Source organism: Phyllopteryx taeniolatus, chromosome 20, assembly GCF_024500385.1.
Source record: "Phyllopteryx taeniolatus isolate TA_2022b chromosome 20, UOR_Ptae_1.2, whole genome shotgun sequence".
Classification (NCBI taxonomy): domain Eukaryota; kingdom Metazoa; phylum Chordata; class Actinopteri; order Syngnathiformes; family Syngnathidae; genus Phyllopteryx; species Phyllopteryx taeniolatus.
This window is the reverse complement of record NC_084521.1, coordinates 538348-550916: the sequence shown is the minus strand read 5'-3', so window position 1 is coordinate 550916 and position 12569 is coordinate 538348. Positions and strand designations below refer to the sequence as shown.

General features: G+C 44.0%; 1 protein-coding gene across 1 annotated transcript; it reads right to left on the bottom strand.

Annotated features, from left to right (window-relative positions):
* Window positions 1-92: 92 nt before the first annotated feature.
* On the bottom strand, window positions 93-12485 carry pks1 (polyketide synthase 1). The gene is made up of 6 exons (XM_061757852.1): window positions 12366-12485; window positions 11248-11401; window positions 10518-10678; window positions 9567-9770; window positions 7675-7856; window positions 93-5937 (listed from the first exon to the last, which is right to left on the bottom strand). The coding sequence occupies exons 1-6, from the start codon at window positions 12418-12420 to the stop codon at window positions 499-501; spliced, it is 6195 nt and encodes a 2064-aa protein (XP_061613836.1). The 5' UTR covers window positions 12421-12485; the 3' UTR covers window positions 93-498.
* Window positions 12486-12569: the final 84 nt, after the last annotated feature.

Genomic DNA, 12569 nt, shown 5'->3' with positions numbered 1-12569 from the left:
AAACGTAACCTGGGAACAACCAGGTGAGATTTATCTCCAGAACCTGGTGAATGTGATAGAGTATATGTTGGTGAAAGAATACGGAGGTAGGATGGAGCAATAAAGAGCTTTATTGGTTAAAAAAAAGTAACATTTAAAATTTTACAGTGTAGGGATTGAGCCATGGCGCGAATAGTGAAATTGTGAGCAATTGCCGCCCCCCCCTCCCACACACACACACACACACAAAAGGTTATAATTTCCTATAGATGCCACAAGATGGTGGCAAATAACTACTTTTATATAAATGAAGCTCCTCCGCTCACTTCAACATAGGTCCTTAAGTGCAACATGCCACAAGATGGAACTTGACCTAAAAATAGCAAAACGGTGATTTTTGCGGAGAAAATCAGGATAGGTTCTGAAAAAAAAATAAAAAATAAAATCTCCAAATATGTGAATTCGCAAATATATAGGGGTTCACTTTATTCTTATCTTTCTGAAACAAATACTAGTTCCTCATGCATCACATGACCTTACATTATTATTGATCACCAAACTTTCCAAAGTTGCCACTGTCGTGTTTGGGTCCAGTATCCTGACCAATGGTATATTTACATTTGTCTCTTGCAATATCTTATTCTGAAGTGTCATAGCCAACATGGAGTCAACACCCAGCGCACACAGAGTGGCGTTGTTATCCAGCTCGTCCTCGCTAAGGTTGCTAACGTCACCGACGATCCTTCTTACGCTTTCATGTGGGGTACACAACTGCAGAACTGGGGGCTCGATGCAACCGTTGTCCTTCAGCTCTGCCTCCAACAAGGCTGACAGTCGTCCCCTGAGGGAGGCGTTTTTAAAGTTGAACTTGCATACGACCTGCTGAGGTCTGTTGCTGAGAAGAACCTTGGCAAGAGCTTCGTGGATCTCATCCACATCCATGACCATCATCCCTTTGGCCTCTAGGTGTTTTTGGATGCATTTCTTGTTGAGCAGTAGGCCGAGGTTCAGAGGGCCCCAGTTGATGGACTGTCCGACCAAGCCAAGGTTCCTCCGGTAAAGACAAAATTTGTCAAGGAACGAATTGGCCGCTGCATAGCTGGACTGCAACTCGTTGCCAACAACCGATGAGATGGAAGAGAAGCACACAAAGAAGTCGAGCTTCTTGTGAAGCGTGGCATAGTGAAGATTTAAGGCTCCGCTCACTTTGGGCTGCAGTACCTTCTGCAGCAGGGACGCATTGATGGTTTCTATGGGCGCATCGTGGAGCACCGCAGCGCTGTGAAACACCCCTTTGATGGGATAACAACTCAATCTCTGTTCAGTTTTTGAGATGACTTCCACAACCTGCTGCGACACAGAAACATCACACTGAGCGTTCATGATGGTGATGTTGTACCTCTTCTGGATGAGATCTAGTTCAGAATATGTTTCGTGCGTCGGCGTGCGCCTGGACAGCGTTACAATACAACCGCCGCCGTTGCAGGCAATGAACTTAACCGTCTCAAAACCCAAACCAGTGAGGCCTCCAGTTACGATGTAAGTACAGTGTTTTTTAAAGAGTTGTCTCGGCTTGTTCAGCAGCACAATGTCTGACAACTGGCAGTTTGGCGCTCTCTGATCTAAAACCACCTGCCGCACTGTCTTGGAGGCAAAATATGATTCGTTAGCTTGAGCTTTTGCTGTGTTTGAGATCTGAAACATCTCCCTTTTAATAGGCAGAGACACTTGATTAAAGCCAAGTGACATGAGCCACTTAAAGATGGTCTGACCTTGCGCTTTAAGGTAAACTCTTTGAAGAACATGAGTCACATGGAGCACATGGACGTGGAGGAAGTCGTTCTTGAACAGGAACACATTTGCCCAGCGTGGGGATGACTGGCGTGTTCCGCACACAAAGACAGCATGTCCCTCATGGCCGTCATCATCACGTAAGTCCTGCCACGAGTCGTCAAACGGGGGCAGGAAGACAAAGACTCGGCATGGATCAGGACTTGGATCTCGCTTTGACAAATGCTGCAAACAGGATACATTCCAGCCCGACCTGTTTGCCGTCAAGGCTAAAACATTCATAAATGCAGAAGCTAGGTCTGGAGTAATAATGGTCAGTTTATTCTGTTGTCGTGGTTTCACAGTGGGAAGAGTGCGCTGCAGGATCTCCCATGCCAGGATGAAGAATGATATACTTGGACATTCCTCCAGGAATCGAAGTTTCTTCGTGTCATAACACACAGATTCCGGAATGACAAACCTCGTCGCTGCAGCAGCCGGGTAACTTGACGCGATGCAGTCACCCTCTCTTAGGCCGCGAACGTCTTTCCCAACAGCTGTGACAATGCCGCTAAAGTCGAGAGCCAGCAATGTGTGAAGGTGTGCCGTGCGGTTGGTCCAATATAGCGTCTTTCCAAAATTTAGGTGTGAGAGTGTCACAGGGAAGTAATCTGACGAATGGACACACACATTTGCGAGCTGAACCTCAACTGATTTATCTGGGACAGTGCAGTCATTCGGGTTATGGGGGGTAGCAGTCAAGCCTTCCACTCTGTAAGGATGACTGGTCTGTAGGACAAAATCTCTTACTGATGGTTTATCACCCTTAAATGATCCTCTGTCCACTATGTCTGTGGGTGTTATTCTTGTTGTCCACACCTTTCCTTGACCAACAATGACTTCTGATTGTTTACAAGTGTTAATGACACCAACTAGAGACTCAATGTCCATTCTAGTGAGAGACATCAGGTCAATGAGCTGAAAAGAGATACCCGGTACCTCTGCTGCACAAGCCCTCATCATACCAGACAGCACAAAACCAGAACTTACACAGTCTACCGTCCTCTCTGTGGACCTGTAGGTTATAACATGCACAGTGCAAGATTGTTGGTCCTCTTTCAAAGTTAACACAACCTGCCGGAATGACTCACAGCAGGCCACCAAGCGGTCCAGCGTCCTACGAGCTGATAAGTGACTCAGATCCTCCGCGGCCCAAATGAAGAGAACATTTCTCAAGTTGCTGCCAAGAACAAGGTCTTGAAGTTCACCAGGTGTCCAGTGCTCTCTGTCCTCCACGGAGCACGACTCTGGGTGCAAGTATGGCCCAAGAGCCTCAGCAATGCCCAGCTCGTCTGCAAAAACTAACGCTCTTATCTTCCTGTCACAAGTCGTCTTGTTTGTGATGGGAACGATTTCATTGTGGAAAAATAATGATTGAGAGCTACCACCCAAGAATGTAATCTGTACCTCCTGAAGTTCCACCAGTACTTTCCCACCTTTGGTGGCGAAGCAACCACACACTTTCATGAAATTTGGCATCTCTTCAGTTGCACGCATGTAGATAAACATCTCCTCTTGCAGTGGTCCCGAAATGGCAACACTGCCAATTGCTGAGGGGAAGCCCTGCTTGGCTGAGAGACGCCTCGCAGCTATGACAGCGGTCATTTGAAAGAAAGAGTCCAACAGCACAGGATGGATGAAATAGTCGTGAAGATGCTTCAGGAGTTCTTTTGGGACATGGATTGTTGTCACTGCCTCTTTAAATTCATCTCCAAAATGAACATTGTGCAGCTGTTTCAAAACAGAGCCATATTCAAATCCCGCTCTAGAAAGAATGGAGTAAAATTCTTGGGTCGTGACAATCAAACTGCATCTTTTAAGGATTCTCTCCGGACAAATACTTGGTTCCTCAAACACAGCCGGTCCATCTGTGCACCTGAAGGTACCTGAGGCATGAGTGCCGACAGAGGAACTTACTGTAAAGACACAATTAGCTTCTGCAAGCCTCACTTTCAATTCGTGATTGTTAGTGCTAAGCAGATTATGGAATGTCACACTGAGCTGGAGAGAGGACACGGGCCTCTTCGGTTTCAAATCGGCCAACACAGAAGCAAAAGCCAGCTCCACATAGAAGGCGCCGGGCACGATGGCAACACCATTGTGTTTGTGTTCCCAGAGATACGGCATAGTCTTTGCAGTGAGACTGCACACATACAGTTTGTTGTTCTGCCTTACTTGAGATAGCAGTGGATGTGGTGAAGAAGAAGACAAATCATTTCCTTTTCTGACATCCTCAAAGTACATCTCTTTTGTTGTGTTGTCAAAATGATAGACTGGGAAGGCTGTGGGTGGTGTTTTATAACCTTGGTAGAGCTCCTGCCAGTGCACATTGACACCCAGTTCGAATAGTTTCCCCACCGTAGACAAGATGGTTTCATATTCTTTCTGTGGTTGAACAGAGGAAAGAACAATAACGTCCTTTCCTAGCGTCTCGTGGATGTGCCTTTGAAGAGCCCTGCGAGGTCCAATCTCCACAAAGACCATGTTTCTCACTGACAGGTTATCTCTCGCAATGGCACATAGCGTTCCCTCAAACAAAACTGGTTCCCTGATGTTCTTTGCCCAGTAGCTACCAGTTTCAAATTCACCATGCACATACTTGTCTCCTGTCACAGTGGAAAATAGCTTGCATTCCATGCTGTTGACGACCAAATAATCTAAATTACTCTGAATGTCTTCAAGGATAGGATCCATTAGCTGACTGTGGTAAGCTGCCGGAACATCTAAAATATGGAGAAAGATATTCTCATCACTATACATCCTGTTCAATTTGTCATGGAGGACATCTATAGCATCTTCATCTCCTGACAATGTGCAAGACTGCGGGCTGTTGAAGGCAGCCACGCAAATACTCTTTGAGAAGTCCTGAAGAATTCTCAGCACTTTTTCTACGAGTATGTTGCCCACCACAAGCATCTTTCCAGCAGTGGCCCCACTTTGAAGCGCACTGCGTTGGTAAACCACTTTGACAGCATCCTCAAGAGCCAAGAGACCTGAGCAGTGAGCAGCAGCAACCTCACCTAAGGAGTGTCCCAGCACTGTGTCAGGTTTGACCCCCCAGTGCTTCAGGAGGGCTGCTATGGCGACCTGAACAGCAAAAAGCAGAGGCTGGACAACATCTGGCCGACTAAGTTCGTGCGTGTCACATTCTCCAGAAAGCCACTGAGTGATTCTGATGTGTTGGTTCTTCTTCTGAAAGAGAACCTCCACCTCTCTCACCTTGTCTTTAAAAAGAGGAATGGTGCTGAAGAGCTGGCTGCACATGCCTGTGAAGGCAACACCGTTTCCACTGAACACAAACACCACCTCAGTGTTTGACTTTGTCGACGGCACTTTTGCTTTCGACAAGGATGCCAGCTGATGCTTTAAATCTGAGAGGGATGACGTGACGATCGCCTTGCGGTATTTGTGCTTCACGTGGCTCCGTCCACAGGCTGAGGTGTATGATAACGCCTGTATGTTGGCCGCTTGGCCATCGAGAAGCCTACTGTGGGTATCAGTGAGGGATCGGAGCAAGGATTTCTCAGAGGCTGCAGATGTTACAAAAAGCCTAGGACCATCTTTTGGGATCTGTGCGGGACATGTGGGTTGTTTATACTCTCTTACAATTATGTGCGCATTTGTGCCTCCAAATCCAAAACTGTTAATCCCAGCGACTCGCTTCAACGATCCATTCGTCTTCCACCTTTCAGCTTTTGTTGGAATACTAATCCTCATAGCTTCAGCATCTATGCGAGAACACTCATGGGAGTAGAAAACAGAAGGAACGAAAGTCTGGTGCTTCATCATGAGGAGCACTTTGATGAGTCCAGCCACTCCTGCTGCGGATTCTGTGTGTCCGATGTTTCCCTTTACGGAGCCGATCCGTAGAGTACCTGTACCACAGCATCTGGTTTTGGCAACGATGTTTGAGATGCTCATTGCCTCTGTCGGATCTCCAACCGGGGTTCCAGTCCCGTGAGCCTCGATGTACTGGACATCAGCGAGGTCTAGCTCGGAGTATATTCCTTTCAGCAGCGCCTCTTGTTGATGCAAGGAGGGCTTGGTGATCGGCGACACCGAGTGTCCATCTTGGTTGACGGCCGTTTTGGCGATGATACCCCAGATTTTGTTGCAGTCTTGTAATGCCTGTAAAATAACACAATGCCAAACACTCTTAGATACATTTTCTGTCCCTGTAATCCATAAGAGTGGAGGCAATTGGACTCTTCTTGGTTATTGAAAACACACACAGTCTATGTAAAAATAAACGTGAGCTTTTCGGTTTCAGCCCAAGTCTGCCGTAGGAACTGGAGAGCCACAACTATTAACAATTAACAGCAACCCTCATGTGAACACTCCCAGGGGACACACCCACCAGAGATCCAATCAAGGAAACTCCACACCTAAGATTTCAAAGTGAAGAAGCTTTTTGGTTTCAAGGAGTCCATTGCCTCCATTCACCTTTTATTAGCAAATCTCTTTCAAAGTGACATCACATAGAACTGGGCTCCAAACAGGGTATAAAAAGACAGTAAATTAATCAATCTGTGGGGTGCATTTTATTCATGGTCAAAAGATAGGAGCCTAAGTCCTGAATCTAACTTTTGCTTTCTTGATAAACTGAAGAAGTTCAATGTACTGTAACAATATTTACGTAATTGTGTTCATGTGTATTATTCCGTCATCCAAGGTCTAATTAATGCTGGATACAGAAAGACGATGATGAGTAGAAGTCTTACAATGTCAGATTAGCACCCTTGGAACTGGGTCCGTTCGATCACCAGTCTGTTGTAATCACCTTAAATCATGATATGTTACAGAATGAATCAGATCTGCTTTTAATCTTTTATGTGGCCGGCATTAGAATACCCTTGCCAGAAATGATGATATGTGCCACTAATGTATTCATAATTAACTTTTGGTAAATATTTTGCACATTTATCCAAATGGTAAAAATGCATATTGATATTGGGTTAAGATTTCCCAACGTTTGGATAAATTTTTTTTTCTTCTTGAAGATCTAGATTTGTCATGTTTAACTGTGATGATATTGGGCCTTCTTGAAACTGCTGCGGCGGCCCGCCTGTGTGGAGTTTGCATGCTCTCCCCGTGCCTGTGTGGGTTTTCTCCGGGCACTCCGGTTTCCTCCCACATCCCAAAAACATGCATTAATTGGAGACTCTAAATTGCCCGTAGGTGTGACTGTGACTGCGAATGGTTGTTTGTTTGTATGTGCCCTGCGATTGGCTGGCAACCAGTTCAGGGTGTACCCCGCCTCCTGCCCGATGATAGCTGGGATAGGCTCCAGCACGCACGTGACCCTAGTGAGGAGAAGCGGTTCAGAAAATTGATGGATGGGTGAAACTGCTGCCCCCCAGTGGCTCACAGACATGGTGCAAGTGTCAAGCGCACATCTGAGTGACAAGGCCGTTTTCAATGGCACGATAATTATGTCGGCACAGCATTGTTTGTTTCCAACACCCGGAAGAAGGTCAGTGGGCCAATACACATTGTTTTTTAATGTCTGAGCCCTTTATATATATTAAAAAATAAAAAAATAATTTAAAAAAAGCATTTTTACATTTGTTATTCCTCTGTGCTTGGAGATGGAATTTTTTCCAATCTCTTTTTTAATGAACAGTTAACCCTTCCAAGAGCACCAGGGGACACAGGGATACCAGCAGCACTGCAGTTACCCATTGTTTTGTCTTTAATTGTGTTCATGGGCTTCTTTGTACTTTGCTGTGATCTTTGAAATGTTAATTAGTTTATTTGATCTCGTTTTTAGGATGTCTGTAAGTGAAGCACCGTCTGAGAACATCGACAGAAAGTCTTAACAGTAGCTATATCCGCAACGCAAAAGGGACCGTTTTCAAAACTCACATTTTTGAGCGGTTTAAGGAGAATGACCCCGCAACCCTCGCCTCTGCCGTAGCCGTCTGCCCGGCCGGAGAAGGGCTTGCTGGTGCCTTCGGGCGAGATCATCCCGGCCTTGCTGAGGGCCACAAACACTCGGGGCTCCAAGATGCAGTTGACGCCGCCGAACAGCGCCATCTCGCAGTCCCCTGGTCAGACGGGTGGAAAAAAATACTGACTCACTCTAAAGTAATCACTCAACAACAGACACTGGTAAAAGCAGAAACACTGATTCATTTGACTTCTTAAGTTAAAGTATAAAAAAAAAAAAAAAGTAGTGATGGTGAGATGAAGCCCCATGAAGCATCGATAGTTTCAGTCAACCCTGCCGGCACATGTACCGACGCTTCATTAGGAATCATTTACTATATGGCGCCATCAAGAGGTCAATAAAATGTACTACAATCTAGTTGCCACCTACAAAACAATGATAGGACCACAGTGAGTCACAGTAATAGAAATAGGAATGCACTTTTGTTACTTGTAGTAGTGCTTGTTATTAAATAAAGAGAATTAAAACCCCAATATCTTTCATTGTTTTTTATTTAAAAAAAGTAATTTCTCTAAAGAGCCAGGACTAAGGCGGTTCCGCTTTTTTGTGAGGATTTCTCCTGCTTTGAAAAAGATGCTCTCACAAGGCACAGATGAAGCTTGAGTGGAACGGTACATGACAGCCAGTGTGAATAAGAATTGATTTGCTTTCTCCAGTACTGCAGTGGGTCCTCCTGTCTGTCTATGTTTGGTTCTGCCAGGTATTTCTGTACTTCGATTGTTGCATTTACTGTCAGTGATGTAGACGTGGGAGTTTTACTTTGCTGAATGGATTTGTCTAGGCGAAGCCACAGTTGACGGCAAAGCACTACTTTTCAATTAGACAGGACTGTGTAAATGAAGCTCCGCCACTCACTTCAACATAAACGTTTCTTGGCACCAGGATGTCACGAGATGGTGCCAAAGCAATAACAAACAAAAAAAAATGGTAACGTTTTTCAATAAGGAAGACAACACTGTAACATTGGACTTCATAAAACATATAGTAATAACAACAAAATTAATGTTAAACAGTTTCCATCCATCCATTTTCTGAGCCGCTTCTCCTCACTAGGGTCGCAGGCGTGCTGGAGCCTATCCCAGCTGTCATCGGGCAGGAGGCGGGGTACACCCTGAACTGGTTGCCAGCCAATCGCAGGGCGCATACAAACAAACAACCATTCGCACTCACAGTCACACCTACTGGCAATTTTAGAGTCTCCGATTAATGCATGTTTTTGGGATGTGGGAGGAAACCGGAGTGCCCGGAGAAAACCCACGCAGGCACCTGGGAAAACATGCAAACTCCACACAGGCGGGGCCGGGGATTGAACCCCGGGTCCTCAGAACTGTGAGGCTGACACTCTAACCAGTCGTCCACCATGCCGCCTGTTAAACAGTTTGTGTATCAAAATTCATTGTGACTCTATCTGATGTGCATGACTTGACCACCGGGGGCAGTATAACACAGTCTTGAAGACACAAACAAAGACTTTCACAACTACTGGAAGTGACTCAGTCAACTGCAGCAATGTTAGCCATTTGTCACAGAGGCTGAATCAGTTTGTATTGTTATATTGTCTGTCTACATGTGCTGCTACTGTTTTTCGCTGAAAGGTTCATCACACTGAGACTACGGATGCTGTTCGTAAGCCTGTCTATGCCGTTTTGAATTGTGGAAGGCAAAGTTATGGGGCCGTTTTGTATACACGATGTGTACATAATTGTCTTTGTATTAATGTTAGTTTGACAGTAAACCCCAAACTTGTAAGTCTCAAGACTTGTATCTCAAGACACCACTGTACAAATATAACGAAGTCAATATATACCTTGTCTTATTGCCTGACAGGCTATGTGCAGAGCCACCAGGGAGGAGGAACAGGCACTGTCCACGGCAAAGGAGGGAGCCGTGAGATTGAAGACGAAGGAGATCCTGTTGGCTGCCAGGCTCGTGGCCGTCCCCGTGGCATTGTAGTGACTGATTGAGGCGGGGCTGTGGCTTCGGAGCATCTCGTAGTCTCGGTTCATTAGACCTGCAACGCAGTCAGGCCTGTTGTCAAGTTGTGCTCATGTATTTTCCGTCTCATGTATTATTATGCGAGTGTATGCGTGTGAAAGTTGCTGCTGTGGCAAATTACAATTACTTCACGGGATGAGTCAAGTTATCGATAGTATTTCACAAAAGGGAGCACACCGTATATGGCCACAAGATGGCGGCAAAGCACTGTTTTTCTTTTCAATTAGACGAAGCTCTTGCCTGCCGAAATGAAACTTCCAGTGACCAGAATATGAGTGAGAGCGATAGCATCCATCTGTACATAAAGGAGCATTTTGCTATCTAAAGCACTTTCTCAGTTTTGTTTTTATTCTTTTATGGTTTGAGGTGTCACAAAAACAAAAGCAACCAACCCACGTTCTACTGCTGATTACTGAAAAACAGAAAAGGTTAGAAACAACCCTTTTTTTGGTGAAATCAATGCTTTCTTTTGGTAGGTTGGATGTTGATATTGTTACAGAACACAATATTGTGTGTGTCTTTAGTGATCAGTCAAAAGACTCAAAAACGGCTGGCAAAATGGGCTGCCAGTGAACGAGTTGATGACTGGGCGCTGAGGAATTTTGATGGTACAGTCAATTTACTTATAAAGCTGTACACTGGCAACTTTGCAATAGCCAAGGTTCATGTCTCCTGTTTTCCCATGAAAATACCTCATACAAATGTGAGAAATGCACACACTTTCTATCTGAGTGTGGTCTTATGAAGTAGTTTACGTGATCACCTATATAAACTCCGGTTGCGCTTCCACTGATGCGCTCCATGGGGATGCCGGCGTCCTCCAAGGCCCTGAAGGTGCACTGAAGGAGCAGTTTGTGCTGAGGGTCCATGACGTCCGCCTCTGCCTCGGCCATGCCAAAAAAATTGGTATCGAACTCGTTCACCCTGCAAAGGACACCGTCGGTCATCATTTGACTTTATAAACTGCCTCTAAATGCCACAAGATGGCGGCAAATTAATACATCAGTTTTGACCATTCTATTTGATGTATATAGTCTACGCATATTATGACGATGTTACAGAACTGTTTTGGATGGATATTGTTTCTTTGAATTGGGGTTATGTAATTTTGTTTCCCATATGAGACTACAAATGGAAATTAGCATTGTGTTACATCTGGTGCACAATGAATATGTAACGTCACGCTCAAAGGAATCTATTACCAAAACACAAAAATGAAAATAAAGGATTAATCCGTTAATCTAGGATTAAGCAGAATCCGTAATATGTAAATCAAAGATTATTTTCACACATGGTCAAAGTGGACGTCACACCAATAAAAACAAATAAATAAATAGGAATTCAGAGATTTCTCTCAGCCAATCAGCAATGAAGACTCACGGTAATGAAAATGATTAAATAGAGTTATACATATGACAGATATTTTGTCATTCTAAAAAGTATATAAATTCACCGATTATGACAATAAAAAAAAGCGAAGTAATCCCTCTTACCCATCTATAAGAGCAGCTTTGGTGGTTTGCGTCTTTCCAGGTTTGCTGTCATCGGGATCGTACCAGGATTCTCTGTCAAACCTCTCGGCTGGAATATCCACAACGCAGTTTTGCCCCTCCAACAGAACCCTCCAAAAATGATCCAAGCCTTCACCTAAAAACCACGGTGACCACAGTTAAAGCATGTAAATGCACTTCAGCCCTGATGATGGGATTTTACTACCACCGTTTTTAACTAGCATCCCTTCTAGACATTAGTATAAAATTCCTTGTGTGGTTTTTTTTTGGACATACTTGGCAAATAAAGATGATTCTGATTCTGAAAATACCCAATCGTTTTTATTTTGTAACACTTCCAAATTGGAGTTTGTCTGCACAATGTGCACTTTGTAAAACCTCAAAAATGACATTGTATGACGTATTTTCAGTACCACCTTTCATCATATTGCTAATACTGTAGTACTAGTCTTTCTACATACAGTCAGCAAAAGGGATCTTCCACTTCTTCAACAAAAATTTAATTCTTATCTCCACTTCTTAAAATCGAAATTGTGTTATTCATTTGCTCCACTGGAATGCAGTTAAGCCATTAAATGCCTCTTCAAGAACATTACATGAAATTGTTCACTTGTCTAAAAATCGATAAATGATGTAAACTCACAGGAAAAAAAACAAAAAAAGCAAACAAATAAATAAATACAATTGCATGTCTATAATGAAACCCAATCTAACCAAATTGTATGATTCGAAGGAATTAAAAAAACATTAACCTAACAGCAGGATTGCCAAATTCGCTTTTAACTTGTAACATCAATAAAAACACCACCAATGTGCTTGCTATAAACGGTGCTTTTTCTTTGTCTGTGTTGAATATCAGTGCTATAGGTCATGGTAATCCACAAAAGTTCTTGTTTGTTGAATTTGTTTTTGTTTTCCAAAAATGGCAATTGGCCAAAAATGGACACAATTTAGCCAAAAGGTACAGTTTGATGGAAACAGAATAATAGTCATACATCTAAAATAGCTGAAGTTGTAAATTACATAAGACACAAGCTCCACCTTGGGGAAGTTTCATTACCTTTGCAGTAAAACAGAGGAGAAAAAAACAGTCAATGTACCTCCAGGGAAGTTGCACCCAATCCCGATGACGGCGATGTCATGTTCTGCATCCATTATGTTCTTTTTCAACGTGAAGCTTCAGTCTTCAAGTCAGAAGAAGTGCTCTTTTTCAATTTATAAACCCCCGAGATGAGGCGGGGCGACCAAAGAGGACTCAACGATGTCCCCATGCGTGGAACTAATTGCAGGTTTGGTAATGACAG

Coding starts and splice junctions, on each gene's coding strand:
- pks1 (XM_061757852.1), bottom strand. CDS start 12,420: ATGGATGCAGAACATGACATCGCCGTCATCGGGATTGGGTGCAACTTC. Junction 10,679..11,247: donor AAAGCTGCTCTTATAGATGG/GTAAGAGGGATT, acceptor TGTCCTTTGCAG/GGTGAACGAGTTCGATACCA. Junction 9,771..10,517: donor CGCAACCGGAGTTTATATAG/GTGATCACGTAA, acceptor ACTGCGTTGCAG/GTCTAATGAACCGAGACTAC.